The 12,745-nt window shown below is 49.9% G+C and overlaps 1 protein-coding gene across 2 annotated transcripts in view; it reads right to left on the bottom strand.

Moving 5' to 3' along the window:
- The window catches only part of SOCS2 (suppressor of cytokine signaling 2), a 231,683-nt gene extending 220,825 nt beyond the window's left edge, over positions 1-10,858 (bottom strand). For both annotated transcript variants that reach the window (XM_086919290.1, XM_086919294.1), the window contains exons 1-2: positions 10,320-10,858; positions 9,397-9,638 (exon numbers count right to left, since the gene is read on the bottom strand). In XM_086919290.1, the coding sequence (XP_086775416.1) occupies positions 9,397-9,418 (22 nt within the window). In that variant the 5' untranslated portion in view covers positions 9,419-9,638; positions 10,320-10,858. The remainder of the gene's footprint in view (positions 1-9,396; positions 9,639-10,319) is intronic.
- Positions 10,859-12,745: the final 1,887 nt, after the last annotated feature.

Raw genomic sequence — 12,745 nt, 5'->3', positions numbered from 1 at the left:
ATCATTTCCGTGTCCATGGTTTCTTCGATCTTCAATTCCGGCCATTTGGAATAGCGATCCATCATTACGCCTATGTACTTCTGTATTCCTTGTGCATTTAACACTGGACCTAGTATGTCTATGGACAGTTCCTCCCACGGATTTTGTGGCGGATCGATTTTTCCCAGGGCAGGGCGTAATGGTTTCAGTGTTTTGTCCGCGCCCTGGCACCTCGGACATTCTCTAACGTGTCTTTCCGCTCTTATGTCCATTCCTGGCCACCAATAATTCTCCTTGGCTCTTAGTTTCAACTTCCCCGCTCCCAGGTGGCCTTCGTGTAACATGTCCATTAACCGGGAGATCATTTTTGCCGGGGGTATGACCCTCTCTCCTCTGTATACAAATACGCCCTGGTCATCCATAGATAGTTCCTCTCTCACTTCAAAGTAGGGGATGAGGCCTCGTCCTGTCTTGCTTTTGTCTGGCCAACCCCTCACGATATGTGCCTTCACCTCTTCTAGGACGGGGTCCTCTTCATAGGCTGATTTCCATTCCTGCTTGCTTATGGACGTTTCCAGGTCCTCGGTGAGTGTGACCCACTCTTCCGCCGCCTCACTGCATTCCGTACTGGTTTCCATCGCTGCCGCCCGGCTCAGGTAGTCCGCCACCTTGTTCTTATTCCCTGGGATGTGCTCCACGTCATATCGGAACTCCATCAATTTGAGCGACATTTTCGAGATCCTCGGCGTCGCATCTGCGTGTCCACTGGATGTGAGTACCTTGAGCAAGGGCTTGTGGTCGGTCCTCAACCGGAACCTGGTGCCCCACAGGAACTGCCGAAAACGAGACATGGCCCACACCACTGCTAACATTTCTTTTTCGATCCCACTGTACTTTTTTTCAGTGTCATTAAGGGTGCGGGACGCAAAACATATTGTTTCTACTCTCCCCTGGCCGCGGTCTTGCATGAGGACTGCTCCCAGTCCTTTATCACTGGCATCCGTCGTGAGTATTGTGCTTCCTTGGGGGTCAAACCCCTGCAGAGGAATCGCCCCTGCCACTTCTCTTTTTATTCCCTCGAATTCTTGCTGGGCTTCCTCTGACCACCGGAATTCACTGTTCTCTCTGGTTAGTAGCCTCATGTGATGGGTCTTTGAGGCGAAATGTTCTATGAACTTCCCGTAATATTCTGCCATGCCCAGGAAGGATCTGACCTCCTCTTTGTTGGCTGGTGAGGGTGCGTCGCAGATTGCCTTCACGTTTTCCCTCTTGGGGGTCACTCCTCGTGCACTTATCTCGTGGCCCAAGTATGTCACCTTTTCCATTCCTATGCGGCACTTAGCCCACTCTGCCGTGAGGCCCTTCCTTTCCAGGATACTCAATACCGCGTCCAATTTCTTGTCATGGTCGGCTCTGTCGCGACCCATCACCAAAATATCATCTTGAAAGTATTGAACTCCCCGAATGTCCTGGAACAACTGGTGCATTAGTTTTTGGAACACCGCAGCCGCCGAGGCTAGCCCGAACGGCATGCGGCGGAATCGATAGCACCCGAAGGGAGTTATGAATGATGTCAAACTGCGACTCTCCGGGTGTAATGCAATCTGGTGATACGCTGATGTTAAGTCTATGGTGGAGTACCACTGAATACCCCTTGTGCTGGCCAGCATTTCTTCTATCCGGGGAAGGGGGAACTTCTCTACCACTATGTTTTTGCTCAACTCACGCAGGTCCACGCATAGACGGACCTTGCCATTGGGTTTCTTCACCACCACCAATGGCGCCAGCCACTCGGCACAGGTAATCGGCTCGATGATTCCTCTTTTCTCTAGCTGCCGTAGCTCCTCCTTCACGTCGTCCCTCACTGCCAGCGGGATGTTCCTCACCTTGTGGGCCACCGGCACTGCTCCTTCTCTGAGTATGATCTTGTGCGCGAATTTGTCGAGCCTTCCTACTGAACCGCCAAAGACCGTTGGGAACTCCTTCCTCCATCTGTTCGTGTTCAGCTCTTCCTCCGGCTCCGTCATCAATATTTGCTCCTTGCCACCTGGGTCCAGTTTGATCCCCAAGTCTCCTTGGTCGAGCCACCCCAGGACAGAAGGGCCTTTCTCGGAGACGTACAGTTTACACCTGGCCGCCCTGCCCCTGAACTCAAAGTTCAGCTTTCTGCATCCGGCCATGGGGATTCGATCTCCATTGTATGTGACGGGGCGTATGTCCAGCTTATCCAGCTCGGGGCCCAGTTGTGGAGCAAACTTCTCCTCCCATACGTTTCTTGGAATTATGGTGTAAGGTGACCCCGTGTCTGCCACCACCTGGACTTCCACACCCCCTATCGTCATGTCCATGATCGGCTTCATCGTTCTCCTTCCGTCGGTGCCTCGGCCTTGGTCGTTCACGCTCAAGATATCGTCGTAGATGCAGAGGACTGTGACCACCTCCTCTTCGGTCGCCTCGTTTGGCTCCTCCACTTCTTGGCCCACGTACTTCACTGCATTTTTGGAGGCCTTCTTCCTGCACACTTTTTCATAATGGCCGACGATTCCACAAAACATGCATTTGGCGCGAAGCGCGGGGCACTTCCGGTCGTGCGCCTCGTGCGTCCAACTGCCGCATCTGTAGCAAGGCCGTTTGTTACTTCCAGTCGGTTTGCCGGAGTGGCCTGGGCTGCTTTGCCATTTGTTCGGGCCCTTTTCTGGCTGTTTCCGCGCCAGGTGATCTTTGTGGAGTTCTTCGTTGTCCACCTTGTTCACCACCCCGCTGGGCACATTCTCTTTCTTCGTGGCCGTTGCACACCTTCGCGCCAGTTCGGCTCCCTTGACTATCACCAGTACGTCCTTGAGCGAGGTGTCTCCTGCAGCCCATAGCTTGTCCTGTACGTTCGTGCACGTGGTGTGCATCACCACTTGGTCTTTTATGAATTCACTTTCCCAGTTAGCGTACTTGCATGGGGCCGCCAGTTTCCGTAACGCCGCTACATACTCCTCCACCGTCTCCCCTGGTAGTTGTTTCCTTTGTTGGAAGTTAAACCTGTCCACTGAGACGCATACCGAGGGTTTGAAGTGTTCCTCCAGGTCTTCCATTGCGTGGGCGTACACATCGTCGTCGTCCACCTCTCTCTTCTTAGGTACCAAGCTTTTATAGATCCTCAGGCCTTCTGGGCCCAGGTTTAGCAGCAGAATGCGTTTCTTTCTCGGCGGTTTGAATTTCTCCTCACTTTCATCTTCCATTACTTCTATGAAGTTATCTATGTACTCTTTCCAGTCCTCCCATTTCATGAGCGGCTCCCCTGGTCTGGGAAGGAACTGGACTGGCGCTATCGCATAACCTGCTTGTGTGTTCATCTTTTCGCCCCTGGATGTGGGCAGCGCGCTTTCCAGGCTTCTCGGGCTCCCTGGTGCACTGTCTTGTTCCTCCTTGTTGAGTAAGGGTGGAGGGCTGCTCCTTTCAGCCCTTTCCTGTTCGGGTGGGGTAGCCAGTGCGGTTGCCTGCGGGCCTTGACCGTGACTGGCCTCCTGCTTCGGTTGTGTGGCAGTTCACCGCCCTGTTGGTCACTGTGCGCCCACGGTGCCCTGTTCCTTGTGCTGTCGGCTGCGTCGCGCTCCTTGTGGTGCCCGGTCAGGGTGTGGTCGCTGTGCGTTCCCTCGGGCCTTCCTTGCTCGCTCCGTGACTCCGCTCCGTTCCGCCGTTTTTTGCGTAGTCTTCGTGGTGGGGGTCGTGGGTCGGTATCCCACCCTCGTCGCCACTGTAATGATGTTGTTCTTCCCCCCCAATAACTCTCAGAGTCGGGTATCGGCGTCACTCTCTTTATTCAAGTCGTAACATACAAGGAGCGCTTAGCATGTCCTTCGCCCAGCCAGCTCGCGCTCTAATGCCGCCGCTACGCGCCTCGCGCCCCTACGTCACCGTACGTCACGTGGCTACGTGACGTACCACGTTAGCGCGCTCACTACAACTTTTGAGTTTGTCTTTCTATTTTTCTGTAATTATGTCTCTTTCCCAACACCTGGACATAAAGGGAATAATGAGATATCTGTTTAAGAAAGTTAACAGAGTGGAAAATGTTTCACCAGTAAAACAAGTGATATCACTTTCAGTATATACCTTATATTTTCGGAGTAGTTTGCTATTAACTCTTGATATTTCTTTTTTCTCCACGTGTTACAGTTACCTTCGAAACGCACCTCAAAAGGTCCCATCTCAAAAGGTTTTACACAATATTAATTGACGAAAAGTTATACAATACTGCACGCTTTTTCCAGATTTCACCTTTTCTCGCTCACTACCCTGGTCCCTAGCCCCCAACTACCATGTCCTGAGTGACACGTAATGAGTACGTGGTGGACTCAAGAATCTGCTAATGTCTCATCACACAGAAGCCCAAGTGGCATCTTTCTGACTCTGGCTATCAATGAGGAGGAGCAAGAATTTGGGGTTTATGTTTTTTTAGGTTTGACGTTAGCAGCGCTATTTTGGCTTTAATCAAATTAAACATATATTACATATGCATATAAAATTAGTGGTGACAGTAGCATCTCTTTAGTTATGGCGAAGCCAGACTTTCCACTGAAAAGGCATTTTTTATTTTATTATTAACTTTGTCCCGCTCGAGGAATCAGCATGAAACGTTCCGTAAAAGGACATCCAAGTCAAGTTTCATCATGCAGATCCACCCAGCAGGGGATAAAAAAAATCAATTACCACAAACTCGGCAAGTAAAAAGAACTTTACTCAAGAAAGTGCATTCATTTGTTAGGTGTAACTCCACTCAGTAGTTTCAGAAATTAGTATTTAAATAGTATTCCAATCTGGCCATGAAGAAGTCACATTTTAAAGATATTTGGTCTGTAAAATCATTGATTCTTTGCGGATTCATGAATAAACAGCAGATTTGGGCATACAATTAAAAAATAAAGTCACACCATTGGACTAGGAAGCCTCTACACCCGTTGTCCATTGTGGAATCTCGTATCATGCAGCAGATGTGCCAATCTGCCGTACTCTGGCTTGTTGTCAAACAAAAATGTTTATTCCTGCAACCACTACCAGAATGTTGTATTGCACACCGTATTAGAAAAAAGTAGAAGCAAAAGGGCATATGGGGAAAGGTGGAAATATTCTAACCCCGGGCCCATGAGGAGCGCCTCAAAGAAAAAACATCATTTTACAATATATATATATTTTTACTGCTTGATTTGTGGACCCTTTGCTGGAATTGTGGCTCTTAGGCCCTCCCTCGACCAACAGACTCTCCCGTGAGCCTCAGAATTTGCAAATCAAGAATAGGATCCATGATTTTGGGAAACAAAAATGAGAAAAAAAGATATTCAATGCACTACTGCTGTGCTTGGACAATGACCACTTTTAGAGGTTGGCCGCAAGTGGTGGTGTAGGGTCCGGCCACAGTTTTGGGAAACTCGTCCAACCCCCTTCAATGAGCACATGTGGGAATGACTGCCCAGAAAGAATCTGGGCAACATCTCTGGCCAGAGGTCATGTGCTGCTGCCACCAAAGGCCCTGCACTGCAAATGTTCGCTGGATGCAAAGTATTCTAGATCAAGACCTGGCCAGCAGCCAAGCCCTGTGGCCTACTGTTGATGAGCACGGCAATGCACTGCATGTGCTGGCTGCCCAGGAAGTGATGGGTACCACGCCTTGCGAACCCTGTGCACATATGAAGGCAGTGCACAACTCTGTTGCCCGCCTGTGGATGGTTGGTCACAGGACCTGGCCTCAGCCAGGATGTTGACCCCCTACAAAGTGTTGAGTGCAGTTCCATTGGTCAACCCACGCTGCGCACTGCCAAGACCATGTGCTGTGGTAGTTAACCACTGGTGATGGGTCGGGTGCGGAGACTTGGACCAACAGCCAACACCTTGCTGGGTATGGCTGAAGGCCATGCACAGCAGGGTTTGGCCATCTTGAACGGTTGGATGCAGTCCACCCTGATGCACACCCCCTGCTGCAAACCGATGAAGGGTAAAGGCAGATGGGGTTGGCCACTAGCGCTGGGTTGAGTGAAGGGCCTGGCCAGAGGTCAGGATCTGTGCTAACCCCTGGCCAGTGACAGAGGGTTTGGTGCAGGGCCTGGCAGAAGGTGAGGCCCTCTGCTCAACTCATAGCGCACAACCAAAAGCCATGCACTGTGGGGATTGGCCGCAGGCGGATGGTTGGGCTCAGGGAACTTTTGGATGTGGTGTATGATCAAACACAATATACTGGAAAAAGCAATAAAATGAAGTTATGGTTTGCCTCAACATACAGTCATATAAACCTCATAAATTCCACCTAAATAAACACAGTTAAATGCAGTTACAGTTGCAAAATAAAACTGAAAAACCACTGCAATTCACAAGTTATACACTGTTCATAGCTCACACCACAGCAATGCAAACAATAACTAACACACCAAATGCAAAGTCTATGACCTCAAAATTTTATATCGATAAATAACACTTAAAAATGAAATGTAATTATACGACACAAAATCATCTCAACTATAAGTAGGGCCTTTGGAATTATGTGGCAGGAGTGGGGCAGATTATGTGGCAAGATTGACTAAATTATGTGGCAGGAAGATGCAAATTATGCAGAGTAATGCAGCCCATTTTATGATAGTATTACTTCCTGGTGTTGTCACTTTTTTTTATGAAGGTAAACACTGTCTGGGAACGGATGCACCTTATTAGTACCAGTTTAACACCCAAGTACAGAAAAAGGCAATGGAAAGGTGAACAGTCAGCCTTTGCAAAAGGCCTTCCACTGTACAGCAACACATGTGGATGCATTTTAGGAACGTTTGATCCATGTGAGCAATATGCAGATTATGTAGCAGATGATGCCAAAGTTACAAATCCATAATTATACATAAAAGGCTGCATCAGCAAAATTGCATAATTCCATTTGGCTCCGTCAGTAAGATGATTTTAATTGCATCTGTCTTATGAAGGGTGAGGTAATGACAGTTGTATTTGGTGTGCTCTTCGCCAAGTGAATGTGTTTCAATAGAGTAGATATTGTGTGTTACGTGTTGGCACTGTGAGAGTTGGCAGGCCTGCTACACTCATCTTCAGTGGGGATAGTAGAAAAAGAATGATACATTTTCAGACACACATTGAACGACACGTGTATGAATGGTGAATCGTGCAAAATGAAGTCTGGCATCTACGTCTATATTATGCATTGTTTACAAGATTTGTTTATACTATTTAATAAAAACATCTGTCACAATGCCGTGCAAGGATACAAATGCTTCCGCGGAAGCAGAGATACTCAGAAAATACACCAACAACACAAATACACCAACAAACAGCAGTCCAGTGAGCTGTGATGCTGTGCGCAAAGGGGGTGAGGTGAGTGAGCATAAGGGTAGGGTCAAAAGTATGGCCAAAAAGAGTATATATCTTGTAACTTTGTAGGTCTTTCACCTTCATGTAAGTATATTTAAAGTAAGGAACTGCTTAAATGAAACATAAATGCAAGTTAAGTTAATCCGTGGGAAGTGCAGTATTCTACATTATGAAACCTCTATTAGTGCACTGCAGAGGTCTGTGTCTGTAACCAGAGAGCCACAAAATGGAATCCTGGTTGTCGCAGTGGAGAATAGTGACGTGTGTATGTTTATGCCGTGATGTCCCAGTCTGTGACAGAAAGCACTGTGAACATAATCAAGTCATTGTTTTAAACGTGCATTACACAAAGAGAGTTTACGCTGCTCACCGGCGACAAGACCAAAGCTCGCGGCTGACCCGTCATTTATGGTCCAGTCACCATTTAGCGTTGTACCTGCCCCTGTAGGTATGTACAACGGCACGCTCCAGGCTCTAATGTCATGGAAGAATTAGACGGGGAATTTCCTTCTGAACAGGAATAGAAAAAATGTATTTTTGTGGACTTTGCAAAATGTGTATTTTTTTTTATGTATTTACATCGTAGACGCGATTTTGCGAGGCGACATTTCGTCTGTCGGGTGTTAAAAATACTACTTTTGTCTTCAGCCCTATGTGGTCCCTGAACAAGGGATTGATTCTCATGAAACATCCTTTTGTGGTGGCTGAGATTATGTTGGTGTCTCTAAGAGAAGGTCTGCGCTGAACCCTCTACAGTAGCTATCTAGCTTCCTGGGCACTTGCGCTGGCAGTCAAAGATGCCCTTAGCAGCTCCCCAGAAAATAATGCGACGGTGGTATGGAAACAGAGCAACCACCGGAAACTCACAACCCCATCTTCTTTACATTTACATATTCATGCAATGTCCATCGCCTACCTCCCGACCATCACCACCCACCCACCGACACTAGGTACTGCTACTGATATTCACCCGCCAATGTACCCACTCACCCGCTCAGCGTCCTTATTCGCCGACTTGCCCATCCATCCATGCAACCTCTTCGAACACACATGTAATGCACCCGTCAGTGGTGGACAAGATAGTCATACCTGTTGGCTTTGCTAAAGCTCGTTACGTTCCTGATTACTAGCTTGCCTGGTGATACACTTGGATGGGAACCATAGAAAGCTAGTGTCTCCGCTGCACCTGTACAGGGCCCCGCATGCGACCTTGTCGGTCAGAGCATAAACAAGATACGTCAGCGGCTCCGAGGTCAACATCCTTTCGTAGCGTTTTCATTCCTGAATGGTCTGGTTTGCTCTTCTAGGAATGCCAGCCCTAGTCAGTGAGGGCGAGGTGACACTTCAGTCTTTTCCTTTACCTTCGATATACTTTGTCTTGACTTTGCCCTCTGCATTCCTTTCCCCAGACTTTGCCCCTTCTCTGGCTAGCGCTTCCATGTGCGCCGACTCTGCCTTAGTATCGTATTTTCTATCCGTCTGTCCCCAGGAATGGGGTGACTTCGGTAGAGGATAAAAACAACAGAGTGTTTGTCAATTACAACACGTCCCGGGGCATTGAGCGCCTGAGCCTCACACACAACCAAAGAGAGAATTATTCAAACCACACACGCGCGTGATGAGCACGATTAATAACTATGATTATGACCACATCTTCATTGTTATCTAATGCAGTTCGGAGCTAAACTGATGGAAAGGGCACTTCATATGGAAAGTCAATTTACTCTCCGCAACGAAATCCCAAACAAAACGGTAAGAACAAATGAAAACAAGTCTGGGGGAGCGCACACAACATATACTTTACTTACTGAGAACGAGCGCCATTAAAGTTAAACCAAAGATTGACATAGTCACGTTTTCTTCTCGACTAAGTGTATGTAGTTAAACATTACAGCTGGGAATGGCGGGGCGGGGGATTCTGTGCTGTACTGGGAGGTATCTTTGTTATTGCCATTGTAATGACAGGACCGGGCTTGCACTAATGCCCGCTGTGAGTTCACACTTGGGCGGGAGAGGTCCGGTGCTCCCTCCCTCCCACTCACATCCCAGAGCCCGGACAATCCTTACCTGACCTCTTGAGCTCCCCCATGGCCACTGCAATGGGGTCCTCGGCCTCCGAGCCCTCTGGGACCGGCTCGACACTGGAGCCGCTGACCTCAGCCGTGACCCCACATCGCAAGGTCACCGGGGGATCCAGCGCACCCCTCGAACGCTCCTTCACTGCAGACACACTCGGGGGTTTCCCTGGCCAAGGTCGGGCGCCACAGGCCCCTCCATGCCCAGCCCAGCGCCGCGAAGCTGTCTCCTCTCTGCAAGAGAAACGAAAGGAAAAAGATGTTTGGTTTCACGACGGGCAGCCAGGGAGGGCACTGCCCATGGGGCTCCCCGGGTTAGGGGAAACGGAGGCTTAAAGAATCCGGTAGGGGGTAAGGGCGGCGTCCCGCAGCCCCTTCTGTTACTTGAAGGCGAGTGCCCGACAGCCTAAAGCAGGGAGGATGCCAGGTCACTGGGGCGCCTCTAAGGTGCCCCCAAGGGCTGCCTGCTCTGGCTGAGCTGCTCCCGCCCTGCCCCACACGGCCTCAGCACGCTTTACCCTGCTTCGCCAAAGCCGGCTTGTTTATCAAAAGGTAAACTACACGCGGATCAGGGCAGCTGTTCTAGCGCAGGTGGGCCATGCAGGCGCCGCTGTCACTGCCAGTATCTGGGGATGAGCTGCCGCCGTCCACTGCCGGGCGCCAGACAAGCACAATGCAGCATACATAGCGCTTTCTTGCCCCTCGAAGCTGGGGCCCGGGCCCCTTGCTCCCGCCTGGCAGCCCTCAGTGCGTCCTGCACCTGCATGCCTTTAACACGGCCCATAGGATCGCTTCCCGCCCTGGCCTCGGTTCAGCAGCAACGGGTCCCAGCCTCCCAGAGAGTCCCGACCCCATCTCGACCCCAACCGGCAGTCTGCCCGAAACAGAGCCGGTCGCATGGGCGGTTCGACTTACCTTTCCTCGGCTGGCGGCTCCTTCCGAGGACTTCACCCCCTGGCCAGTGTTTCCAGGCTCTGTCCAGTGCCACTGCCCTCTGCCTCTGCGCCGGGCAACAATGGAAGAAATGTCCAGAAGCCCTTCCGATACTCTTATTCCATGACAGTGTGCGCACCAATCAAACCTGCAGGGCTGCGGAGAGGCATGGCAAAGAAGTGGCAGTGAAGGCTGAGGTGCGCCTGCAGCGCCGCGCGGGAGGAAGGAGTTCCGATCTATTTTCTAGAAAGGCACAAAAACATAGAATAAACCCCAGGGCGGGAGGAGCTGTCTGACGAATTACTATTCAAATCGCGGTGAGTGCCCGTGGCCAAGATGACTGCACCCTGAGAGTGGCAAACAAGCTCAGCCAGGACGTCAGGACGTCCGCAACCTGGGATTGGGGGTTATCTGAGGCTACGGCACATCGTTATCCTGCCGCAACCTTAGCTGCCTGATGAAGGCGGAAGCAGCTCAGCGGAAAACTCTCCTCCTCCTCTGTTTGCGTTCTAGCATTTCTCCCCCTTTCATCAAACAATTTTCCCTTTCATTAGCCACCCCCTTCCCCGCACCCCCTTTCTTCCCCATCTGGTAAATATAAAAGCCGCTTTCCAGGAACTTTCCAGGAATCGGTGCAACGTGATTGCAGTGGCTCGTAGTGCAGACCGGGAAGCGCGCTGGGTCTCCTGCCGGCTGCCGGCGGCAACTGCAGTCACCCAGTGGCACAACAACAGCTGTCGGTGTCTCCTTCTAGAGAGGAGCGTGGAGAATGGTTGGGGCGGAAACCAAAACCATTCACTATAGCAGTTTAGAAAAGGGTCTCTTCGTTTCTCCGTTTTGAAAAGCAGTTTACTACTGGGGTCCCCGACCTTATCAATTCCAAATCTTTATTTCGATCACATGATCATAAAAGATGTACAAAATTTACCTCATCAGTTAAAAATCCGGAATATCAATATGTCATTAATATAACATACATTAAGAATAAAAAAATGTATGAAAAGAAGGTGCCAGTTAGACAAGGGATGAAAATTGTCAAGAGTCTCCGACCCCCTTTATCAATCGGGTACGGGCATACCACATTGCAGTAAAAATTTTTGCTACAGAGAACACAATTGGCGGGGATAAATCAGTCTTTAAAACTCTGTATGCGGGTAGGAATGTTCTAAATCCCAAGTTTTTGAGGAGGGGGACAAGCCAGTGTTTCCTGCTTTTCCGGTAGGCTCGACAGAAGAAAACCACATGCACATCGTTCTCCTTTAAATGGGAACATGCAGGGCACGTCTCTGTGGCAGGCCGACAGGACCATGCTTGAGTAAAAGACCCAAGAGGGAGGGTCCCGTACCTCCACTGGAGGAATAGTTTTCTTGTTAGAGCCGGAGTCATGCCATCCAGAATGCTTTTGAGGTTATATGAGTCTTTAATTTTAATGAAGTGGTGTGTTAGGGATCCTTCACGAGTGCTATCCAGAGCTCGGAGAAGCATATTATCATAGTACGCTCTGGACAGCGCTTTCCTCGGAATCCTGTTGCTTGTACTTTCCGGGTATGACCATAGTTCTGGTAATCTGAGGGTCTCACAAGTTCTCTTGATGTAGTTTAACCAAGGGGTATTGGTGGCATTGGGCAGGGATAGAAATTCCTGTAGCTCGGCTCTGTAGGTGGTGAGGTCTTGACTGCTCCAAAGACGACGCCAAAAGGTTAATGGTTTGAGCCCTAATTCCTCCGTAATGGGCCTCAGACCCAGGTCCAGTCTCAGGGGCAGGAAAGGAGTGCTTGGGGGGAGGGCTGTCAGCTGCCTGAGGAATTTGTTTTCTGTGGTCAGCAAGTTATGCAACGGAATGTGGCCCCATAACTCTCCCCCATAAATAACCCCCCCCGCGCCTGGGCTTTATAAATTTGGATTGCAGGGCTGAGTGGGCGATATGATGACTTACTCGCGATTCTCATAATACCTCCAGCCCTCTGGGCCAGTTTCATATTTGCTTTTGTCTGGTGTGCCCCCCACGTTAGATTTTGGTTTAGGGTTATCCCCAGGTACTCAATTGTGCAAACCCTTTCCAAGCGCACTGTACCGAGCATGGGGTTTGGGCGTTTGAAGGGCATAGGGTTTAGGTTCATGAATTTAGTTTTCTGCGGGTTGATTTCAAGTCCCCTTTCTGTACAAAATTCCAGAAAACCATCCAGCACCCGCTGCATGCCCATCGGGGATTTGGACAGCAGCAGGGTGTCGTCCGCAAACATAATTGCGGGCACCCTGCTGCCGCTCAGTTTTGGGGCGTCAGTGTTGGCAATCCTTGTCAGGTGCGCGATTACCCCGTTCACAAAGAGGCAGAACAGGGTCGGTGCAAGCACACAACCCTGTCTCACCCCTCTGCGAACGGGGAATCTTTCAGTTAAATTGCCGCT

Source organism: Lissotriton vulgaris, chromosome 1_1 (genome assembly GCF_964263255.1).
Source record: "Lissotriton vulgaris chromosome 1_1, aLisVul1.2, whole genome shotgun sequence".
NCBI classification, from domain to species: domain Eukaryota; kingdom Metazoa; phylum Chordata; class Amphibia; order Caudata; family Salamandridae; genus Lissotriton; species Lissotriton vulgaris.
Note: the sequence above shows the minus strand (reverse complement) of the source record. Positions and strands in the feature narration are given on the sequence as shown.